Here is a 24,162-nt window from a genome sequence, read left to right as displayed (position 1 = left end):
ACAAACTTAAAACAAGAGCCAGGAGTACACAGTACACCGAGTTAAAGAATCGAACAGTACACCGAGTTAAAGAATCGTACTTGTTACCGAGTTAAAGAATCGAACAGTACACCGAGTTAAAGAATCGTACAAGTTACCGAGTTACCGAGTGAAAGAATCATATCAGTTTTTAGAACACAGTACACTAAAAGAACCATGAGTCACCACCAGTAGAGAACACTACACTAAATCAATGATCAGCTAGCAGTAGTACACTTACAGACTGCTTTATAGACAGAGAGGACAGAGTCAGGATAAGAAGATATCCTCATTCAGATTAATTATTTAACCCTTTAATATTTAGTTGGTTTATGCTAAAGAAGATATTCATGTTAAGAAGGACAGGAATGCCTTCTGGGACATGTGTCTAATTTAGTAGCTATATAACTGAATGAGAGAGCTGTCTAATTTTTATAACACAAAAATACATTTTATCCTGCTTTATGGTAATATTTTTCTGCGTTCTGGTCCTGAGATTTCTATGCCCCCTGGATCCTTAGATTATTATTTTTTTTTTTTAATTCCTCCAACCATGACCATTTTTTAAATAGTGGTATAAAAAATAACAGACAAAATAGGAAAAAAATCAACAGTTTTTAATAGAACAATATAAAACTATTTGAAAGTACTGGAATAATTATGATAAAAAAAAACATTTATTCACATGCAGATATCGGGGTTGGTGGGGATGGTTTTAGTTTTTATTTTATAAATTTTTCACTTAACAAGCCCCTATGTGATCGTTTGTTGAAGTGACAGGTTCTCTTTATTGCATATGGGGTCTGGTATATGATTATATGAGTATAGGATTGTGCTCAGTGACCTGGGTAGCAGGTGTTCTGTCAGATCAAGCGATCTATAGGAGCAGCCAATATTGCGACTTTCGGTGATGCACAAACAGTCGTGTAAATGAAAAGCGTGTTTTTGTGTGTATTTTCTGCATTCTGATGGGCCAACTTCACAGGTAAGATTGCTAGCTATCAGATTTGTCCATAGTCTTTACAGTGCATAATGAGGCTCCTTTTACACTTGTGTGACTTTTCATGCAACTTGGGACTACAAAGTCGCATGACAAGTCGTACCCCAAGATTTCCAATGAGTACCGTTCATATCTGTGGGTCTTCCAGTCACAGCGACTTCAAAGTAGTTACTGCACTACTTTGGTACGATTTTGATGCGACTTGAGGCAGAGACCTCAAGATTACATAAGTATTCCTTCAAGTCACATCAAAATCGCATCAAAGTCACGGTAAAAATCGTGGCAAAAATTGCATGACTTTCAAGTCGCACAAGTGTGAAAGGAGCCTAACGATTGGATTTTACTACCGTGGACACTTCGCCTGCACGCGGAAGTAAAATACAATCATTTTTCCTGTGAATGCGCTGTAAAGAGAACGGAAAAATATGTCTAGCAATGTTAACTGTGTAGTTAGCCCATCATATGCACAAAAATCCGCTTTTCATTTTCACAGCTTTATGTGTCACCAAAATTGATGACGCGGCTGATCTGACAGAATAATAGGATTGTGCTACTAGCAAGGAACTAAATGCAAATAAACCTCCCAGGACCTGCCAGCCTTCTGAGAAGAATCATTCTTTTGATTCTAATCATTTAAGAAGGCTGAGTCAGAGCTTCGGTTCACTTGCTTGTCAGTAGACTCAGCAAGTGAACCGAAGAACCGAAGAATCGGTTCATTGAATCGGTTCATTTCACTGAGTAGTTCGAAATGAACCGATTCAGTTAAAAGATCCGGACTTCCCATCACTAGTGTGTGAGCCTTTTTCATACAAACGTACACACCCACTCGTAGCCACCCCCATTTGCCTTCCATCCAATAGATTTCGCCAAGAGGCATTCCTTCACATGTATGTCCATTCCTCAGGAAGCATGCTGTATTGTCTCTTACTCCCTTTTAAGCCTGCAACCACACACACATCACAGCAGGGGGGGTCCGAGTCCAGCTATTGTTCTTCTGATTACAAAGCTTTCATGTGGTTCATTCATTTGAGGCTAAGTGGTTGCCTCAACAATAAACAGATAACATAAGTATCATGTGAATTTAATCCAACAGTATCTATTTACTCAGCGTAACTTCATCTTTCACATTATGCAAAAATTGGGCTAACTTTACTGTGTGTTTTTTTTTTTTGTTTTTTTTTTTAGCACAAAACTGTTTTTTTTCCCCCAAAAAAAAGCATTCGAAAAATTGCTGCGCAAATACCGTGTGAGATAAAAAGTTGCAACGACCACCATTGTATTCTCCAGGGTGTTTGCTAAAAAAACATATATAATGTTTTGGGATTCTATGTAATTTTCTAGCAAATAAATGATGATTTTTACATGTAGGAGAGAAATGTCAGAATTGTCCTGGGTGCTATATATATTATGTGTGTATGTATGTATGTATGTATACGTATGTGTATATATATATATATGTATGTGTATATATATATATATATATATATATATATATATATATATATAATATATATATTATGCCCACCCAGTTGCAGCTATAACAGCTTCAACTCTTCTGGGAAGGCCATCCACAAGGTTTAGGAGTGTCTATGCGAATGTTTTACCATTCTTCCAGAAGCGTATTTGTGAGGTCAGGCACTGATGTTGGACGCCTGGCTCAGCCTCTGCTATATTTCATCCTAAAGGTATTCGCTCAGGTCGAAGGCAGGCAGGAAAGTCCACCCCAAACTCACTCCTCACCCCATAGACTGTGTTGATTGGGTAATCTAGTGACGCTTTCCTGGTGCCTTAGGTGGCTAAGTGTGTTAGAAATGAGGTAAAACTGTTTGGAATGTTACTGTTAAATGTATTGCGATAATCATAATCTAACTCACTTTAAATCTTTTATGCATGCATTTATGAAGGAAAAAAAAAGAAAACATTCATAAACAGATGTGAAATTTCACACATCATTTTTCTTTTCTTTTCATTGTAGGTGATGTCCGTCAGTTGCCCAGTATAGAGCCAGGAAACTTGTTGGCTGATATATTTGCTACTTTTAAAGGCATGAACTGGGCAATTGAGCTCAAGACCAATCACAGAGCAGAGTCGCAGCTCATTGTGGAAAATGCAACACAGTAAGAGGCCGAAGGGGAATGTGTGTTTTTTTTGATTTTTATAAATGTATGTTGTGCATTGAGCTGATGCCTATTCTGCAGAATATTAATCATGTATTTTTCTCAAGCATCTCTAATCAGCAAAGTTTGGACTTTGATGCTGTGCTACATTTTGATGGGAATAAAAAACCTGCTGAGATGCCTAGTGAAGAGAAGAAATGCATTCTGGTTTCTTTGGCTGATGAATCTGGTAAGCCGTGTGTTAGGAATGGGGACTGTTACTAATTGGATTTTGTAAGCAAGGGACCACTTATCGAAGCTACTGTTCTCAAGAAATGCTACTCGCAGTGGAGCGGAACCTCCTCGAAGTGATTCTAAATCCTAAACAATTAAACCTTTAGGACCTCAATGCTTATCTCCAGGCAATATTAAAATACATTTTAAAGCTACCTTCCCATTCCCATGTTGAAAATAATGATTCATTTATTTTTTTCACATACCTGGCTGCTTTGTAGCATTTATAACACCCTACAATGTCAACAAAGGGTATCCTTTAGAGCAGGGGTCCCCAACCCCCGGGCTGTGGACTGTTCCTGGCCCACGGCCTGTTAGACACTGGGCTGCAGGGGGAGCCTGGGCCAACCACATTGGAAGATGTCTATGTTTTGACACAGCTCTCTACAGGCACTGGAGACCGCAAGTAATACCAGGGCTTTTCATAGCTTCCTCCTGTCTTGGCTGCACTTTTTTCATCCCCTGGCTCTGACCCAGCCACGAAATGAGCCATATACCCATATACCCATATACATCGGCACAATGGCACAGCTGCACAAATGGGCGTACAGGAACGCCCCCTTTGAAAAGCGTCATTATGGGCACACGTGCCTGCCGCTTGCTCCGTAACCATGCCCAGAGCTGCAGAACGGGGAGATGCCTATGTAAACAAGGCATTTCCCCATGTTGTTAATAGCGCAAAAAATAAAAAAAATGCAGAGGTGATCAAATACCACCAAAAAGCTGTATTTGTGGGTAAAAAAGGACGTCATTTTTGTTTGGGTGATGGTCGCAACGACAGCACAATTTTCAGTTAAAGCGAAGCAGTGCCGTATCGCAAAAAGTGCTCTGGTCAGAAAGGGGGCAAATTCTTGTGGGGCTGAAGTGGTTAAACAATCAAACCTAATAGAACAAAAAATAGCATTGCTGAAAGAAAACGGGCCGCAGCATTAGAATCTCGTAGGATCTAGATTTACCGGTCTTGCAAATTTAAGTCTGGCTGTCTGAGGCGGTAGCGCTGGGAAAAGTCTGCAACTACAAATACAGATCAGTTTGACTGCACAGAGAAAATCCTGACAAAGCTGCATCTGGTGGCAAGTCTAGTTGCAGAAAAACAAGCTCAGGGCTCCCATTGATTCTGCATTATGGCGAGTTGAATTATTTCACTATATATTACATTGTAATAATAGAAATAAAGTGCATAATAAATGCTTCAGTCCTGATACTGACAGCATATCAACCCGCTGTCTCCCCGCTACAATAAATGTCAAGTTTTTTTATAACAAATCAAAAGGCTGTTCACATTGTAAGCAGAGAGAGAATGTGCATTGTACACTCAACCGCTTCTTATGGCAGTGTATCTGAAGTGACAGGCTGGTATCGTACGAGCTATGCATGCAAAACAACCCTGCATGGATGTCTGCTAAATTATCTACTACCTTGTCATGGCTGCACATGCTCCCATCTGCAAAAACCAACAGACTGATTTTAACACTATAGGCTCCTTGGTCATACAGTACACCAGGACAGAGTGCTGCTGAAGAGGCAAGAGGTCTGCTAATTGCTTCCACCCACCCCACCCCGTGGCACCCTCCTCCCATGTATCCCAGTCTCAGCTTGCCAGGACTAACATAGCGGTGGCTGGTAGGGAGCTGAGAGGACGTATGTCTGCTCTTGTCCCCTTCTTGTTGCTGTTCCGTCAGTGTCCCCAGCCAGAGTGGCAAGGAAAGAATGAAACGCAATGCGATCTGCATTGCATTACATTCTGTGGAGCACAGGGGCGATATCTACAGTCTTTAAGATCCCAAATGTGTCCTTTTAAAGAGAACCTGTCACCAAAATATGATCACATATGTGACTTTTTGTCTCCTATGTGATGGGGTGGGGGGGTGGAGGAGTTAAACTGTATGTAAACCTGATTCATGAAATTTGAGCTGCAATGTTATCTGCAATGTTTTCTTAGCTCTCTTCAAAGCACTATGTCCCATAGCTTTCTCCTGCTCTGTTCTTCTATCATCAGCCTGATAACTTCTGACAGATTCTCCATCAACTGAGATATAAAACCAGCCTGAGTTTTTTGTGTTGGGGAGAATGCTATAAATTAGCAGTGATGAACTATTCAACAGTTCTGAATGTCTCTAGATATGAGGAGGAGGGGTGTGTGCCTTTCCTCCAATCAGTTGTCTTGGCTGTATGCCCAGACTTCACTGCAGTGCTGAACAGGAAGAGAAAATCTAACACAGCTGAACTTTCTAAAGAATATATAAAGCTGAAGACAGTTTAATCTCTGTGTATCATCTGAGGCTACTCTTCACTTTTGCTTCAATATTTAGGCTAATTTTCCCTCTAGATGTCCTCTGATAACCAGCATCACACAACCCTCTTTCTGTGACCCCAGGTAATCTTAGAACTCCTTCCCCTCCCCTCCCTTCCTCTCTCTCTCTCTCTCTCTCCCTCCTGTTATTGGACAGTGAAAAGAGAAATGGCACAGTGATATGCTTATCTCTGTTACTCTGTTCTTGTTCTATTAGCACCTTATTGGCTGTTTGTGCTGCTTCATCCTTTCACACTACAGTTCTGCTGTACAGGAACTGCAAGGAGCTGATACTAGGTCAAGTTAATGATCACAGAGTTGCATTTATTTTATTTTTTATTGTTTTATACCTGCCTGGTGTTTAGCTTTAAGAACTTAAGTTTTAATCTCATTTAACAAATCAGCAAATTTTTACTTGTCATTTTAAAGAGGAACTGCAGCCTGCTCACATCATTTGTAATAATAAAAAAAAAACATCAGTGCCATTCTGAAGGTTCCCACTATATATATATATATATATATATATATATATATATTATAGTCATTCTGTACTTGCCACATAGGCTGCAGGAATCTCCCTCCACTAAGTCTGGCTGCATCCATTTTAATGAAGCTGCTGCCTGTTCACTTCCTGGATTTACACAGACACACACCTCTGGCTCTGCAGCTTTCATTGGCCCTCTGACTCAAACCCCCCTCCCCCTGTTCCTGGCAAGCTGGCACCAGAGTGAGACTGAGCTGTACATGATGTCATAAGCCTAGGCTAATGACCAGACAAGAAACAAGAAGTGGGCTGTATAAGGTATTTACTGGCGGAAAAAAATGTTTTACTATTCAAAGTTAAAACAACAAGGGCAGAGGATTTAATAGATGGAAAGTTGAAAAAGTGACTAAAGGTATGAAATATCTTGTGACTTTTGGGCAAGATATTTCAAATATATGTATTCAAGACAATTAGATTTTAGAGACTTTGCTTTCTCTGGCAGTTGATAAGTCCGTTGGTCATTATGTGTTTTATTCTTCTTGCTCTGATTGATTTGTATGGCATGAACCAGTATGCATTTTATTCAGATATTTAATGCCCTGTCTGCTGTTAAATTCAATTCACTTTGTCAATCCCAGATTTAATTACTGCTATAAAAGCATTGATTGAGGACAGCCCAGGACTGCAGGATGATAAACACTCTCAGTTCATTGCATTTAGGAGGTAAGTTATTAAGTGAATATGTAATGATCTTCTTTTATACAGAATTTTATTCTTGTATTTATTATGGTCAGGATTCCAAAATACAATTTTTGAAAATATTTTTTTCTCATGTAAATAATGACCACTATACCAAGACATATATTTGAGTTCTGGTAACTATATGGGGTTAATACCTTTTTTTTTTTTTTTTTTTTTTTTTTTTTTTTTTATATATATATCAATATTACTTTCATTATGAATTCCTTTATTCATTTCACATGTGTTTCTTTCTATTTATATTCTGACAAAGTTTTCCTGCCCCTCTCCTGCACACAGTAGGAGACTGACAGCCTTAGCTCTGTGTAGTTTTCCACAAGCCTGTGAAAAAGCGGTGTGTCACTTTCTTCCAATTAGTTGTCAGATATCGCGACTCTGTGCTTTATGCTCTGCAGTGTGTTAGATATCCGATCCCTGCTCCCTGCTGCTAGAGCTCAGAAAAAATCCTTTAATCTTTGTGTTTTTAGAACGATCTACAGAAGGATGGCTGCAGGTAAATAAGTACAACTTTGCATAGGAGGATTTCTTCCGTCTTTGTGTATTGCCTAAAACTAGTAGGTTAACTGGGTATATGTAAGCCCTTGTACACACGGTCGGACATTCCGACAACCAAATCCGTCGGATTTTGTCTGAAACTGGTGTTGCATACACACGGTCGGACAAAGTTGTCGGAAAATCCAATCGTTCAGAACGTGATGACGTTATTTCGTTACGACGGGACTACATTCAGGCTAGTAGCTAATAGCTTTGGTCTAGGAATTTGATCTGAGCATGCATGGCACTTTGTCTGATCAGAATTCTCTACAAACGGTCGGACAAAGTCCAGCCCAGCTCTAAAACTTTGTCGGTCGGATATTCCGACGGAAACAGTCTGATGGAGCCCACACACGGTCGGATTATCCGACAACACGGTCCGATCAGACATTTTCCGTCGGAATGTCCGACTGTGTGTACAAGGGCTAAGGGTTTACAACCAGCTTTAAAAAAAAAAAAAAAAAAATATATATATATAATATATATATATATATATATATATATATATATATATATATATATATATATATATTATATATATATATACTAATGCTGTAACTAGCTGGCCTTTAATTTGTTTCTCTCTCACTTAAAATACATCTAAAACTTCATGTTGATCTAAGGCTACAACTGCAGCGGTGTATCATCCATGGGTGCAGGGTGTTCACTGCACACAGGCCCCTGAGTGGAGGGGGTGTCTACTGTGACCCACCCTGCACACATGGATGGTCCCCTGGTTCACAGCCAGGGATCATTGGTGTGGGAGGGACAGCTGCAAGCGGCGTTCTCTCTGCTTGGCTTTTTTGTCTGACAGCCACTTCTCTCCCTCCCGCGGCTGTCAGCTGAAAAGCCACTCAGGGAGATTGGTGCTCACAGCTTTCCCTCCTGCTGCATGATCATTCCCAGCTGTTCCGTGTGTCGTCGTCCTCCGCCCCCCCCCCTCTGTGTCGTCGTCCTCCGCCCCCCCCTGTGTCCTCCGCCCCCCCTCTGTGTCGTCGTCCTCCACCCCCCCCCTCTGTGTCGTCGTCCTCCGCCCCCCCCTCTGTGTCGTCGTCCTCCGCCCCCCCCCTCTGTGTCGTCGTCCTCCGCCCCCCCCTCTGTGTCGTCGTCCTCCGCCCTCCCCTCTGTGTCGTCGTCCTCCGCCCCCCCCTCTGTGTCGTCGTCCTCCGCCCCCCCTCTGTGTCGTCGTCCTCCGCCCCCCCTCTGTGTCGTCGTCCTCCGCCCCCCCCTCTGTGTCGTCGTCCTCCGCCCCCCCCTCTGTGTCGTCGTCCTCCGCCCCCCCCTCTGTGTCGTCGTCCTCCGCCCCCCCCTCTGTGTCGTCGTCCTCCGCCCCCCCCTCTGTGTCGTCGTCCTCCGCCCCCCCCTCTGTGTCGTCGTCCTCCGCCCCCCCCTCTGTGTCGTCGTCCTCCGCCCCCCCCTCTGTGTCGTCGTCCTCCGCCCCCCCCTCTGTGCCGTCGTCCTCCGCCCCCCCTCTGTGTCGTCGTCCTCCGCCCCCCCTCTGTGTCGTCGTCCTCCGCCCCCCCCTCTGTGTCGTCGTCCTCCGCCCCCGTCCTCCGCCCCCCCTCTGTGTCGTCGTCCTCCGCCCCCCCCCTCTGTGTCGTCGTCCTCCGCCCCCCCCCCCTCTGTGTCGTCGTCCTCCGCCCCCCCCCTCTGTGTCGTCGTCCTCCGCCCCCCCCCCCTCTGTGTCGTCGTCCTCCGCCCCCCCCCCTCTGTGTCGTCGTCCTCCGCCCCCCCCCCTCTGTGTCGTCGTCCTCCGCCCCCCCCCCTCTGTGTCGTCGTCCTCCGCCCCCCCCTCTGTGTCGTCGTCCTCCGCCCCCCCCCCTCTGTGTCGTCGTCCTCCGCCCCCCCCCTCTGTGTCGTCGTCCTCCGCCCCCCCCTCTGTGTCGTCGTCCTCCGCCCCCCCCCTCTGTGTCGTCGTCCTCCGCCCCCCCCCCTCTGTGTCGTCGTCCTCCGCCCCCCCCCTCTGTGTCGTCGTCCTCCGCCCCCCCCCCTCTGTGTCGTCGTCCTCCGCCCCCCCCCCCTCTGTGTCGTCGTCCTCCGCCCCCCCCCTCTGTGTCGTCGTCCTCCGCCCCCCCCCTGTGTTGTCGTCCTCCGCCCCCCCCCCCTCTGTGTCGTCGTCCTCCGCCGCCCCCCTCCCCCTCTGTGTCGTCGTCCTCCGCCCCCCTCCCCCTCTGTGTCGTCGTCCTCCGCCCCCCTCCCCCTCTGTGTCGTCGTCCTCCGCCCCCCTCCCCCTCTGTGTCGTCGTCCTCCGCCCCCTCCCCCTCTGTGTCGTCGTCCTCCGCCCCCCCCCCTCTGTGTCGTCGTCCTACGCCCCCCCCCCCCTCTGTGTCGTCGTCCTACGCCCCCCCCCCTCTGTGTCGTCGTCCTCCGCCCCCCCCCCTCTGTGTCGTCGTCCTCCGCCCCCCCCCCCCCCTCTGTGTCGTCGTCCTCCGCCCCCCCCCCCCTCTGTGTCGTCGTCCTCCGCCCCCCCCCCCTCTGTGTCGTCGTCCTCCGCCCCCCCCCCTCTGTGTCGTCGTCCTCCGCCCCCCCCCCCCCCTCTGTGTCGTCGTCCTCCGCCCCCCCCCCCTCTGTGTCGTCGTCCTCCGCCCCCCCCCCTCTGTGTCGTCGTCCTCCGCCCCCCCCCCCTCTGTGTCGTCGTCCTCCGCCCCCCCCCCCTCTGTGTCGTCGTCCTCCGCCCCCCCCCCCTCTGTGTCGTCGTCCTCCGCCCCCCCCTCTGTGTCGTCGTCCTCCGCCCCCCCCTCTGTGTCGTCGTCCTCCGCCCCCCCCTCTGTGTCGTCGTCCTTCGTGGCCCCCCCCCCGTGTCGTCCTTCGGCGCCCCCCCCCTCTGTGTCGTCGTCCTCCGGCGCCCCCCCTCTGTGTTGTCCTCCTTCGCCCCCCACAGCCGGCTTCCCTCCTCTCCTCTTCTGCCAGCTGCTGTTGGGGAATGTGTCAGGATTGAGAATGGAGGAAGGTGCCAGTAAATGTAATTTCTCTTATATTCACCGACTGACACAGTTCCTCTCTGTAACTAAATGGATTTTGTTAGCCTGCCACTAGGAGAACTAGGCAAAATTATAACACAATACACAGAATTGTCAGTACCGCCCGGGGGGCAGACCCTGTGCTAACAACCCTCCCTGCTGCCCTAGCAGCCCCAGTTTTATTTTGCCTCACCTCCTTCTCTTCTCTCCCATGTCCCTATCTTCCCTCTCCCCCCCCCCCCCCCGGGGGGTGGCTGCATGTGCTGCTGGCGGGGTGTGTATGGGGATTGCTGGGTCTCTCACCTATAGGGGGTCTGTGCAGCTAGCGATGGTCCTGGTCCCGGTGTGGGGGGTCCCAAAAAAGGTGTCTGTGGAGGTATTTTTGCTGGTAAGAGGCAGCGCTGGTTTATGATTCTCTTGTCACTGCATTGCGCTGTCCGGCGGCCATTTTGGCTGCGGGCAGAGCAGGTTCCCCTTGTAAGCCTCAGCGGCCATCTTCTATGAGATTTTCCTATTAGTATCATTGGCGGCCATTTCCTTGAAGCCCGATTGCTCTTTTCACTGCAGCTCTCTGACAGCATACCATGTGCTTTCACATGCTGTTTCCTGTGTTCCCTCTGTATACAGGATGCTGGATGGCCATTCTCCGAACGCTGGTGCAAGCTCTGCAGATCGCTTCACCGCTCTTTTCTACAGCTGCTGCCAACACAGATTCTTCACTCTGCACTTGGGTAACCTCCAGGGGACTACAGGCACGGCTAGTAACCATCACAGAACGCCCCAGGGTGGTGAGTCTGGCGCAAGGAACCCCCCACCAGGCGGCAGCAGGAGGGTGGGACCTTCGCTGTCCTAAGTCCCCTTTAAGGTGGCAGACAGGGTAGACACTGGTGTTTCTTCCCCCGAAATCCAGGCTATTGCAACCGGGTCGCCTGCGGATAGCGCTGTGCCCATGGACACCCTGATGGCGGTCCTTAACTCTTTTGTTGCAAAAATAGAGGCGTGCGTGGAAGGGAAGGTGCGCGTAAAAGGCCCCTGCCCCCCGTCCTCTGGGGAGAGCTCTGATGCAGACTCGGGCCCTGCTGTGGCTTGTGACCCCTGCTCTGACCTATCAGACGAGGCTACCAGGACCATTCGGGCAGCGAGGATGATTCTCCGTCCGGGTCCTTTTCGGTCCCCAAAAACATGACGGTGCATTACCCCTTTTGAGGGAAAGCCTTCTCAAGAAATGGTCGGCTCCTCCGGTCGTGGACCCCCCAGTATCCAGGTTGAATAAAGTAACCACGATCCCGGTTGAGGGGACTCCTGTATTCTCAAGGATCCCACAGACAGGAAGGCCGAGGCGGTGGCTCGTTCCTTGTTTACGGTTGTGGGGTCAGCCGTGCGACCTGTACTGGCATCCGCACTGGTGTTGCAGACACTGACTGAGTGGGCAAAACTTTTGCACCGCGAATTGGGAGAGCAACAGGCCTCCCCTGTCTGCGTGGAACTAGCAGACCAACTAGTGCAAGGCCTTAAGTACGTTTGTGACGCGACCCTGGATACTCTCCCACTGTTATCCAGGGCTTCAGTGTCAGCTGTGGTGCTGAGGCGCCTGATTTGGCTAAAATACTGGTCTGCTGGCCAGGCATCTAAGAAAGCCCTGACGGATCTTCCCTTCCTTGGCGACCAGCTCTTTGGAGCCTTGTTGGATGACATTATTAAAAATGCCACGGGTGGTAAGAGTACACTAATCCCACAGGCCAGGAAAGCTAAGGAGCCACGCCACAGGCAAGGGCCCTCTTTTTCCGCTCACAATCGGCTTTTTCGTCCGCCCGGTGCTTCGACAAAACGTCCCCAGCCCGACAGGACGCCCATGGACAGTCAGAAGCGTCCCTGGAACCGCAAGCCTAACAAGCCTGCAAACAAAAGTGCTACGGCATGAAGGTTTGCCCCCACCCACATCTCGGGTGGGGGGTCGTCTTCGGGAGTTTGCAGCCCGGTGGACCTTCCGGTTATTCCTACCAATGGGTCTTCAACCTGATTTCCACAGGCTACAAGATAGTTTCTCTCTTGGCCTCCAAACAGATTCTTCCCCTCCAGCATACCCACATCCCCGGTTCGCCGGGAGGCCCTGTTAGGGACGGTGAGAGACTTGCTGAATCAGGGGGTGATTGTACCAGTTCCGGAAACGGAATGCTTCCAGGGGTTCTACCCAATCTGTTTGTGGTTCCCAAGTAGGAAGGGGTACGTCCGATTTTGGACTTAAAAGCCCTCAGTCACTTTGTAAAAGTGCAGAGGTTCAGAATGGAATCAGTTCGCTCAGTAGTCGCTGCACTCCATCAAGAGGACTCCCTGGCATCCAGGATGCGTACCTGCATATACCCATATGCCTTCTGCATCAAAAATGTCTGCGTTTTGCAGTAGGGGAAGCCCACTACCAATTTGTGGCTCTTCCTTTTGGCCTGGCATCAGCCCCCCCCGAGTCTTTACCAAAGTACTGGCTCCAGTATTGGCGTTGCTGTGACAACGCGGGATCGCGATCGTGGGTCACCTAGACGATCTCCTCCTGAGAGCATCTCTCAGAATTAGAGGAGGATGTGGCGATCACCATGCAGACCCTGCAAGAATTTGGGTGGCTGTTGAACCTAAAGAAGTCGGTAAGTGTACAGACACAGCGTCCGGAGTACCTAGGTTTGCTATTGGACTCCAGGGAAGCGAGAGTCTTTCTCCCTTCAGACAAATTGCAGACTCTCAGAGCTGCGGTCAAACTACTGATGAACCGCAGGTGGTCGTCGCTCCGCTTTTGCATGCGAGTACTGGGGCTCATGGTAGCCTCCTTTGAGGCAGCGCCTTATGCCCAGTTCCACACCAGAGTCCTGCAGAAGGAGATTTTGACAAAATGGGACAAATCTCCGTTGTTCCTGGATCGGCAGATCCAGGTGAGCCAGCCAGTCAGGGACTCTCTGATCTGGTGGTTGAGGTCCCTGGTGATTCAGTCCGGAAAATCGTTCCTTCCTCTGAATTGGACAGTGATCACTACGGACGCCAGTCTATCCGGCTGGGGTGGAGTGGGATTCAGTCGGCGCAGGGCCTCTGGTCGACGGAAGAATCCAAGTTGCTGATCAATCTGCTCAAATTGAGAGCGATCAGGCTGTGCCTCCACACATGGTCGATGTGTCTTCAAGGACGTCCGATCAGGATACAGTCGGACAACTCCACAGCTGTAGCGTACATAAATCACCAAGGGGGAACAAGAAGCTCAGCCGCTGCTCGGGAGGTCGCTCACATACTTCGGTGGGCAGAGCGACACGTTCCTGCCCTGTCGGCCATTTACATCCCGGGAGTGGAAAATTGGCAGACGGACTATCTGAGTCGACAGATGCTGGACCCAGGAGAATGGGCATTGCATCCGGAGATTTTTCAGGCTGCTGTGCCTGATATGGGGCACACCAGATGTGGATCTTTTGGCCTCCCGTCTCAATCGGAAGGTGCCGAGACTTGTGCCCAGGACAAGAGATCCACGGGCAGACGCGCTGGTGGCTCCGTGGGATCAGTACCAGCTGATCTACGCCTTTTCTCCGCTAAAACTGTTACCACGCCTGCTGCGCAGAATGGAAGCTGAGGGGATTCCAGTGATCCTGGTTGCCCCAGCCTCCTTGGTACGCAGACCTGGTGCGTCTGGTGGCAGACGCTCCCTGGCGACTGCCGCTGCGGGAGATCCTCCTGTCTCAAGGTTCAATCTTTTTCACCCTGCTTTACCATCGTTGGCTTTAACGGCATGTCTATTGCGAGTCAGGTGCTGAGGAACTGGGGTCTGTCGGACTCGGTGATTCTGACTATGTTGAGGGCGTGGAAATCTTCTTCCCAGAAGATATACCATCGTACCTGGAAGGCCTATATCTGCATGTGTGAGGAGAAAGGGTGGCCTCCGTGCTCCTTTTTTTATATCCAGGATCCTGCTGTTTCTTCAGCAAGGTGTAGACCAGAAGTTGGCGTTGAGCACCAGGGTTTCGGAATGGGCGGCCTTGTCCTGCAAGTCACCTTATCTGGTCATCCACAGGGATAAGATGGTGTTACGTCCACAACCGTCCTTTCTACCGAAGGTGGTCTCGGCTTTTCATATCAATGAGGATATTGTATTACCATCGTTGTGTCCTAAGCCGAAGCATCCCAAAGAGGTGGCCCTTCACACTCTCAATGTGGTTAGGGCCCTAAAAGTGTATTTGTCGGCCACGGCTCCCTTTCGGAAGTCAGACTCACTGTTTGTTTCGGTGGCTGGTCCAAAGAAGGATATGGCGGTCTCGTCTGCCACCATTTCCAGGTGGATCAAGCAGATTGTAGTACAAGCCTACACCTGGAAGGGGCAGGTGCCCCCCTTTCCGGTCACGACCCACTCTACAAGGACAATCGAAATGTCTTGGGCCTTCCGACACCAAGCGTTGGTCGCTCAGGTGTGTAAAGACATGCAGGTAGGTTAATTGGCTTCTGTCCAAAATTGGCCCTAGTATAAGAATGGAGACCTTGGATTGTGGGCTTCTTGAGGGTAGGGACCGATGTGAGTGTGCAATGTACAGGGATAGGGACAATTGTAGACACTCAGGTTGAACTGGATGGACTGGTGTCTTTATTCAACCTTGCTAACTATGAAACTATAAGGTGGCGACCTGGTCGTCTGTCCATGCGTTTACCAAGTTCTACAAGGTAGACGTCAGTGCATCGGCTGATGCCTGTTTTGGCCGCAAAGTTTTGCAGGTGGCCGTGTAGTTGCAATTGAGTTTTTTTCCTGGTTTTTCGATAAAAATGCAGTACTGTTAATGCACTGTTGCATTACTTCCGCAAAAAGGTTGCGGTGTTGGGGATCTCTCCTGTTGAGAATACCCGGTTATATGGCGGTGTGTTTTTTCGTACACTGCTGTTTTTTTGTGGGCTTAGTTTCACTAGTTCCCATTTGCCATGGTGGATGAAGTTTTAATGGTGTTTTTTCCCACCCCTCATTTGGCACTGCTTGGGGGCGTCCAATTTAGTTTCAGAGAGGAGCTGTTTCGGTCGGTGAATATAAGAAAAAATAGGATTTTTTTACTCACCGTAAAATCCTCTGTAATTCACCGACCGACACAGCACCCTCCCCTCCTTTTCTCTACGTTATACTGCTTGTTGACGTACTGAGGCTGCTGGGGCAGCAGGGAGGGTTGTTAGCACAGGGTCCGCCCCCCAGGACGGTACTGACAATTCTGTGTTTTGTGTTACAATTTTGCCTAGTTCTCCTAGTGGCAGGCTAACAAAATCCATTTCGTTACAGAGAGGCGCTGTGTCGGTCGGTGAATTACAGAGAAAGGGATTTTACGGCGAGTACAAAAATACTATTTTATCGGCCCTTTGCTTTTCTGAATTGGTCACAGTGAGCGATCACTACTGTGTCCTCTAATAACTGAGCAGAGTAACCTGTGTTTACTCTTCTTCAGTTTATGAATGAGCCTCTGTCTCCTGTCCATTCATTTTTAGTGCTGAGGCTGCTGAAAAAAGACTGGGGAATCTGTGTCCTCAGTTCCTTTCTCTGTCTCAAAGGGGAGATGTCAGAGGTCTGTTTAGACCCCTGAAATTTCACTAAAGTCCACCAACAGAGCTGTTAAAAAAAAAAAAAAAAAATGCAAAAGATATTAAAAAATAAAATTGTAAAAAAAAATACTAATACCACTACCCCCTGCCCCTACCAACACAGTCAACTGCCCCCAACCATCCCCCCCCCCCCCGCCACCCCCCAAAAAAAAGCATTGTGAAAAAAATGAAAAACAAATGAAATTGTAATAAAATTTAAAAATTACTGACACCGTCCACTTCCTTACTGACACTGTCCATTGCCCCCTTCCCCAGAAGCACTGTGAAAAAAATATAAAAAAAATGATTTAAAAAATAAACAAAATTGTAAATAATAATAGATAAAATAATAAAAACAAACTACTGACACTGTTTACTACTCCCACCATTGTGGGAAAAAAAATAAAATGTAAAAAATAAAAAAAATAATGTTATTGTCCACTGCCCTACTGACACCGCCCACTGGCCCCCAAAAGGCATTTTGAAAAAAAAATAAAAATAAAAATTAAATTGTAAAAAATAATAATGAAAAAGAAAACTATTGACACCATCCACTGCCCTACTTACACCATCCTACACATACTACCCACCGCTGTACACTCCTCACCGGCACATTATACACACCTACATACACTCTGCCCTCCTCTCCTGCACATACTACCCACCTCCATACTCTCTATACTCCTCTTCTGTACATAAGACCCACCGCCGTACACTCTGCATTGTACATTCCCTATTTAACATTACTGCATTCTGCACTATGCGAGTCATCTCAGACTCTATTAAACCACACCCTTTAAGCCACCCCCACATTAAGCAGAGGTGTGACACTTTTTTTTTTTTTGCAATGCCCAGGATCCACTTTTTATCTTGCACACAGGTCCACTGATTTCATGATATGCCCGTGCTACAGGTTGACACCACAGCTGGGTGACCTCACTGCAGAATGAACAGTGTTGTCACTTTGCTAAATGAATTTAAAAATATTAGAGCCACTGGCAGGATCAACAAGTAATACAATTGTCACAGGAGGGACAAATATTGTTGTGTTAATGAAACAAAAATATTTCAGTAAAATGACAGCTGGGAATTGCCTGTAAATACAGCTAAGGACCTGCAGGGGAGGAGCAGGTAATGTTACACATACCAAAAGGTTTGTTTTTCTTTTTTGCCATGTATAGTACTCCAAATGTCCTATAACTGGTAAAGAGTGCACACTCCTATTTTGCATTTTTAGTTTAGCCAACAGGTTTTCTCCTTTGTTTACAGAGCTCAATGACTTAGGGTTAAAATAACACACGTAAGTGAGTAATGCTGGCCATTGGTAGGCAGGTTTTCAGCGGCCTGAATGGGGGAAAAAACAAACAAACAGATTTTCCATCCACTCAAACAAGGTGGATGGAGAAATCCCAATTGGGACATTGTATTGTGACAGCGGGACTGGGCACTGTCAGAATGCACATTCAGCAGCTGGAATCGCTGATTGACTAAAGTATTCCAACTTGTCCACTCAGAACGGCCACACATTGATAAAAATTCAGTCTCTGCAAAACCAACCAGATTTCAAACAATCTATGACCAGCTAAAGACTGTTTAATTCCTTATTGGATGACGGCCTAAGGACACAGCAAACCTTGTCGTACAGGCTCTTTTGTACTGAAAATTTTTAGTATGCCGTGAAATCCTATCAGCGTGTGACTGGCCCACCCGTTTGATTTAAGTTCTTCTAATCATTGTGGCTCTGCATCACACGTGGATGCTACCCAGGGCAGTTTACATGCAAATTCAGTCTACCTAGTAACACCCACTCCTCCAGACCGACATCCACCCCTCAAGGTATTATGATATTGCATAACTCCTTCCAAGAGCCAGCCCACTGCTTGCATCATGACAGAAGGCTCTTTAGAGGAGTACTGAGGCAAGCTGCTGTGATGTTTTTAGGAAACTATGTACAGCAGCCTACTGTCCAATCTCACCAGCCATGATCTATCTGCATTGCAGTAAGTCCTAGTAAGTTGTGTTATTGAAAATTAAAAGGCTTTATTTAAACAGTCAACTGCTGGAGTCAGGGGCCATGCTCTTCAGAAAGTGGCTCCTTCCTATATGTCCATCTTTTTAAGCATCAGAGCAGACTTAACTACTTCAATATCATGCTATAGATGAAATATGGCTACAGCGCGATCGACCAGATCTGGGAGGGCATCCTCCCAGAACCCTGCCCCCTGGGTAGCTCATTGGATGTGCTCTGTGTCCACTGGGTCCTTCAGATCGGGGTAAAGAGCCAATTACATCAGCTCTTTACCATGCTGTATCCAATCAAAGCTGATCACATGTAAACAGACTTGCCGGTTATCGGCAATCCTTTCCTCACAGGCTGAGTCTCTGAGGAAAGGAGAGCCAGTAACCGGCAAAGCTGTCAGCACACTGATCATCAGTGCAGCCTCATCACTGTACATCAGTGAGGGCAAAAAAAAAAAAAATACTGCATACACAAACTAAGAAAGAAAAATAAATATTTTTTTTTATTTTAAAAATTTTTGCTTGTTTAGCAAAAAATACAAAAGCCCAGTAGTGATTAAATGCCACCAAAAGAAAGCTTTATCTGTCTCAAAAAAAACTATAACAATTTCATTTATGTGTACAGTGTTGCATGATCACGCAATTTTCATTCAAATTGGGATAGCACTGAAAGCGGAAAATTGGCCTGGGCAAGGAAAAGAGGGAAAGTGCCCAGTATTGTAATGGGTAATCAAAATCTTGGTTTGGAGCTGGGGGTGCAGCCCTGAGGTCTGTGTCCAGGTCCAATCACTTGCATTTGATCATTACATGAGCTATTGCATGCAAGTGGGAGCAATTTTGCTGCAAAAGCTGGCAGCCTCCCATTGCTTTCAGTGGGGCTGCCTACTTGCAGCTAATTGTGGGAACCCCCAGTGTGTGATTACACCCTAAAGAGGTCCACACATTCTATGAATCGTGTGGATGACATCACCATTTTGCAACCTGAGCATTGCACATATTTTTATCAGAACTCAGTGGTGGCCTGTTTAGTCTAGAACACGCAATCTAGTTGAAAAAATTTAATTTAATAGTGCAATTTGAAAGAACAGCTTGGCAGATTTTTTTATTTTATTTAAATGACCTAGTTTGCATTACTACTTTTCAATTGCTTCATCAATTTTAGGCATCCTGTTTTATTAATGTACTTAGCATTATGGTTTAAATTATGTACATCATTTTTTAAAATTTAAAAAATGTTTTTTTCTCTGTACGTTTAGGAAGGATTGTTTACTGATAAATGAGCTGTGCTGCACACACTACTCAGGACATACAATGAAGTAAGTATGTAACTTGGTGTTCTCTTCCCTCTAGACTTGTACTCAGTATTTTTATAGCCAGTCTGGTGGTCGGCTTGGGCAGATGATCCAAGTTTAAGCCAGGTACACATGGATCGAATTTCAGCCGGTTCAGCAGGTACCAGCTAAGTTTTAAGCTGTAGGCCTTCCTGTTCAACAGAATCCAGTCATTGAATTGACTTCTGGCAAACTTTCTTCGATCTGTGGTCTGCAGCCAATGGCTCAGCCTCTGATCATTGTATTCTGATGGGGCGGGAGTCCCCGCTGTTAGAATAGAGCACAGAGGGGAGGATTCCTTCATCCACCTCCCTTGTGAGGATGCAGGAATCTGTTAGTGTTTTTTTTTTTTTCTCCTTTCAGCCTTCTAATTAAAGGTTAAAAAACTGTGTACCCAGCTTTGGTTAGAAATTCATGTTTTTTCATTTGCCAGATGGGCTGTTCAATCAAGCTACAAAAACAATAATGGTCTGCGCACAATGGGTGGATAATAATGTCAAGTGAGTCCCTCAATGGCAATGATAAAATTACAAGTTTATTCAGTAGCAATGGCAATGATAATGAAAAAGTTGTCTTCTTAAAACTGGTATTTGGATAGATGTTAAAATAATTGTAAAAAGCCTACGATTACACTGGAGGTCCCCAGAGCAGCGAGGAGCTTGTGGCATCCACAGATGGCATGGGGGGCACGCCATAGACTCGCTGTGCCGAAGAGTCCCAATCTGGACATTGAGCCCTCTCACTGGCACTCTCTGGGCTGTCTGAATAGCAGAGGGTCTACGGCATGCCCCACTGTTCCATCTGTGAATGGTAAGCTCCTCCAGTGTAATTGTAGGCTTTTTACAATTATTTTAACATTTATCCAAATACCAGTTTAAAGAACATAACTTTTTCAAGATTTTCATTATCATTGCTACTGAATAAACTTGTAATTTTATCACTGCCATTGAGGGGACTCACTTGACATTATTATCCACCCATTGTGCGCTGACCATTATTATTTTTGTATGTATGCCATATCTATGGATTAGCTGCACTGAGTCCAGTTTATACTTAAATAACTCCATTGCCTCCACACTGCTACCACAGTTTAGCGCTGGAGAAAACTTTTGCTATTGTTCAATCAAGCTGGAGTTGGGCTTTAACTGACTGCATCGCTCTCTCTCTCTCTCACTCATTCACTCCTCAAAGCCATCAAGGAACATCTTTGGGGACTGACTAAAATGTATAATGGTTTTTATTTAGGTAAATGTCATCTTTTTGTAAGAAAACAATGACCTGGTGTTGTTTCTCCTCAGGAATTCCAGAAACAGATATGATTTTAGATGTGGTGACAAAGTCTGCTGCACTAAAAACGCCTATGTCAAAGATCTTCTGACCACATCCAGGTAGGCTGTTTGGCCTGAACTTGGCTCCTGACTGGTGGCCAATGCATTCTGATGCCTGGTGTAAATCAGTATTGCTCCATGCTAACATTGTGTTGCCCTGCTGATTTCTAAGGACAAGATATGCAGACCAGAATGAAAATGACCCCATGAAACAAAGCAGTGACGTAGTCTGCTGCACGAACAACTATAACAGTTTTCTTCCAACTATGTCCAGGTATGTTGTTTAAGTGCTTAAACTTGGGTCCTGGCTACAGAGCAATGCATTCTACTGCCTGGTGTACTCATTATTGCTATGTGCTAACAGTTTTTTTTTTTATTCTGGTCAACCTAAGGTCACAATGTTCAGACCAGAATAATACTGACAATATAACACAAAGCCAGGAGAAGTGTGCAGATGATGAGCGGATCTGTAATGGGGAAATATTTTATATAACTAATGTGAGTAATCTCTTGAATTGTATGAGGCATTTGTAAATAAATACCCATATTTTTAAACTGGTTATAGATGTTTCTGTGGTAGTCATGTATTGCCATGGTTTGATCCCCTGGGTACACAATGAAGCTTAAGATAAAGACGTTTTAAAATATTTTACCATTTTGATTTGCCACAGGATGTAGAAAAAGATAAAATTCGAGACTTAACCTTATCTGATGGAGAGGAGAGAGAGTACACACTGAACTATAAAGCCCTTAGAAGTCGCAGTGGTTTAAATTATGCATGGGCCAGGACCATTCACACATTCCAGGTATGTGGTGTAAGCCTTCATCAATATTAAATAGTAATGCAGTTTAAACATAACTAATTTCTATCAACGCAAATGATAACCTAAATCACTAAATAGTGATATACCAAAAAAACTCACAACACAAAAAAAAAAAAAATACACAAAATACCCCCCCCCCCCACCCTGGCTGCTGCGCACACAGAAAATGCGTTCACTAAACATATAAAATATACTTGTAGTCAGAGTCTTCATTCGTAAATACGATGACCCTAACTACCAAGGCCTGAGGCGTGCCTTGGCCTGGCTGGACAGTATGCCTAAAAGAGCGCAAAAAGACACAAAGTAGGTGTGATGTGAAAGCTACAAAGAAGGCCCGCAACAACCGTTTAGTCTGGAAAATGCGAATGCCCGGCTGACTACAGAAAAGGGGGGTTACTTATGTCGCTGCTAACATGGAGGATCTCCAGCGCCCCATGAACCTGATGTAAAGAAAGGACCCCCTGCGGGGCCTACAAAAATTGCCCAGGAACCCGATGAATAACAGAAAAGGGGTTAGGATACCAGCCTGGTTTGGCAAGTAACCTGGACGTGAGAACAACTGTTTGTAGTGAGAGGATGGAGAAAGCGCAGACCCAAGGAATGATGCAGAGTAGGCCAACTTACTTACCCGACACCAAGGCTAAGGTACAGAAATAGAACCACAAACCCCCTAGCTTTCCCCATCTATACCAAAGAAGGGGAAGTTGTAATCGGTAAGAGAGAAACTGCCTCGAGCACTAACTGGGAACTGCCAAGGGAAGGAGACAGGAAGTCTGAAACACCACGTAAATCTGGCCGGTAACTGGTAGCCGTGCCAAAGAGAACATCCCTGACTTCCCTCCCTTGACTGATAAAGTGGGTGAGCCGCAAAAATGGACAGATTGACAGGAGTTTGTAGGTCCTGAAAACTGGTCACCTGATAGATACTTCATGGAATTGGCATGGCAGATGAGGCCAAATTGCCGATGCAATACCCAGCAAAAGCCATAAACATGAACCTATGAGACCATCCCACCTTGTGAGAAGCCCACTGCAAAATCTGGACAAGAACCCTGGCCAGATTGATACCTGAGACCACACTGCCCCCAATTCTACAAGCCACTGAGAGAAAAACCAACATCACCTGAAGGCGCACTGAGAAGAACAGGAGCTGCAGCTGACAACCTCAGTGCAAGTCTAACGGGCTATGAACCCCACCATCCTGACTAACAAATAAGAGCGCATAGAGAAACCGCATGAACTGGGTTGAAGAATCCTGCACGAAACATGTGCCGCACTGGTGGATGGAAGAGGTTGTAACAGAGTTGGGAATAACCACCTGAATACTGCCCCCCCCAGCTGAGGCCGGGAAAAGGGTACCTCGGCGATAACTGAGCAAAGAATTTGGATTGGTCCCACCCCTAAAGATGGAGTGCTACCAAGCACTGAACCCCCATGTGATGGGATGAATATGCACCGGCCTCCTCCGCAACCCACCCCAAGCCCTAAACAGAGAAAGCACAACAAGCGAAAAGAGAACAGACAACCAACACACGAAACAACAATACCCCTACGTACCTGACAAGTATGAGGATGTAAGTGCAGAAGTGACAAGACCAACAGCGCGTGAATGTGAACCTAATGCTGACACAATCCAAGTGTATGTAGTGAGCGAGCCAGAGCAAACTGCAGTGCCAAGACAGGTAATTAAAAACGAACACTCAGGGCTGAGGTACCCACAGACCGTGGTGGGTAGTAGTAAAGGTATGGTGAATGTGCACGTATGACGTATGGTATACGGGCGAGAAGATTGTGGGACGACAATTAAAAACGAAACCTCAGCCCGTATGGGTCCGTAGACGTGATGGACCCTGGATGTGAGCCCTAGCTAACAGACATACTATGAACAACAGAGACCGAACAACAGAGACCGAACAACAGAGACCGAACAACAGAGACCGAACAACAGAGACCGAACAACAGAGACCGAACAACAGAGACCGAACAACAGAGACCGAACAACAGAGACCGAACAACAGAGACCGATAGCAAACAAAGCCTCCAGGCTGGTGTACCCACAGACTGTGGTGGGTAGACGTACAAGAGTGAAGAAATAAGCGTGCAACGTATGGTATACGGGCGAGAAGATTGTGGGACGACAATCGATAATAACGAAACCTCAGCCCGTATGGGTCCGTAGACGTGACAGACCCTGGATGTGAGCCCCAGCTAACATACACTACGAATAACAATAATGCTACGGACGGAAAAGCTATGACAGAAAACAAATACAGAAAGCAAACAACCCTCAGGGCTAGTGTACTCACAGACCGTGGTGGGTAGACGTACAAGTGTGATGAAATAAGCATGCAACGTATGGTATGCGGGCGAGAAGATTGCAGAACGGCAATCAATTAAAACGAAACCTCAGCCCGTATATGGTCCATAGGCGTGACAGACCAGTACAGACGCCATGACAGAAAGCAGACAGGTAGCAAACAACCCTCTGGCCTAGCGTACCCACAAACCATGGTAGGTAGACTTACAAGTGCAAAGAAATGAGCGTGCATCGTATGACGTGTGTTTATACGGGAGAGAAAATTATGGGACGACAAACAAAATGAAACAAACCTCAGCCCGTAAGGAACCGACAGAAATGCTGGACAGAA

At 46.7% G+C, this 24,162-nt stretch overlaps 1 protein-coding gene across 2 annotated transcripts in view; it reads left to right on the top strand.

Annotated features, from left to right (window-relative positions):
* The window catches only part of HELB (DNA helicase B), a 79,739-nt gene that overhangs the window by 42,720 nt on the left and 12,857 nt on the right, over window positions 1–24,162 (top strand). For both annotated transcript variants that reach the window (XM_077469666.1, XM_077469665.1), the window contains 8 exons: window positions 2,994–3,135; window positions 3,243–3,364; window positions 6,824–6,908; window positions 19,288–19,347; window positions 20,661–20,750; window positions 20,863–20,964; window positions 21,083–21,188; window positions 21,362–21,496. In XM_077469666.1, coding sequence (XP_077325792.1) covers window positions 2,994–3,135; window positions 3,243–3,364; window positions 6,824–6,908; window positions 19,288–19,347; window positions 20,661–20,750; window positions 20,863–20,964; window positions 21,083–21,188; window positions 21,362–21,496 — 842 coding nt within the window. The remainder of the gene's footprint in view (window positions 1–2,993; window positions 3,136–3,242; window positions 3,365–6,823; window positions 6,909–19,287; window positions 19,348–20,660; window positions 20,751–20,862; window positions 20,965–21,082; window positions 21,189–21,361; window positions 21,497–24,162) is intronic.

The sequence above is a fragment of the Lithobates pipiens genome, unplaced genomic scaffold, assembly GCF_037356315.1.
Source record: "Lithobates pipiens isolate NorthernLeopardFrog02 unplaced genomic scaffold, aLitPip1_a1.2 Scaffold_8, whole genome shotgun sequence".
In the NCBI taxonomy this organism is placed as follows: Eukaryota; Metazoa; Chordata; class Amphibia; order Anura; family Ranidae; genus Lithobates; species Lithobates pipiens.
Note: the sequence above shows the minus strand (reverse complement) of the source record. Positions and strands in the feature narration are given on the sequence as shown.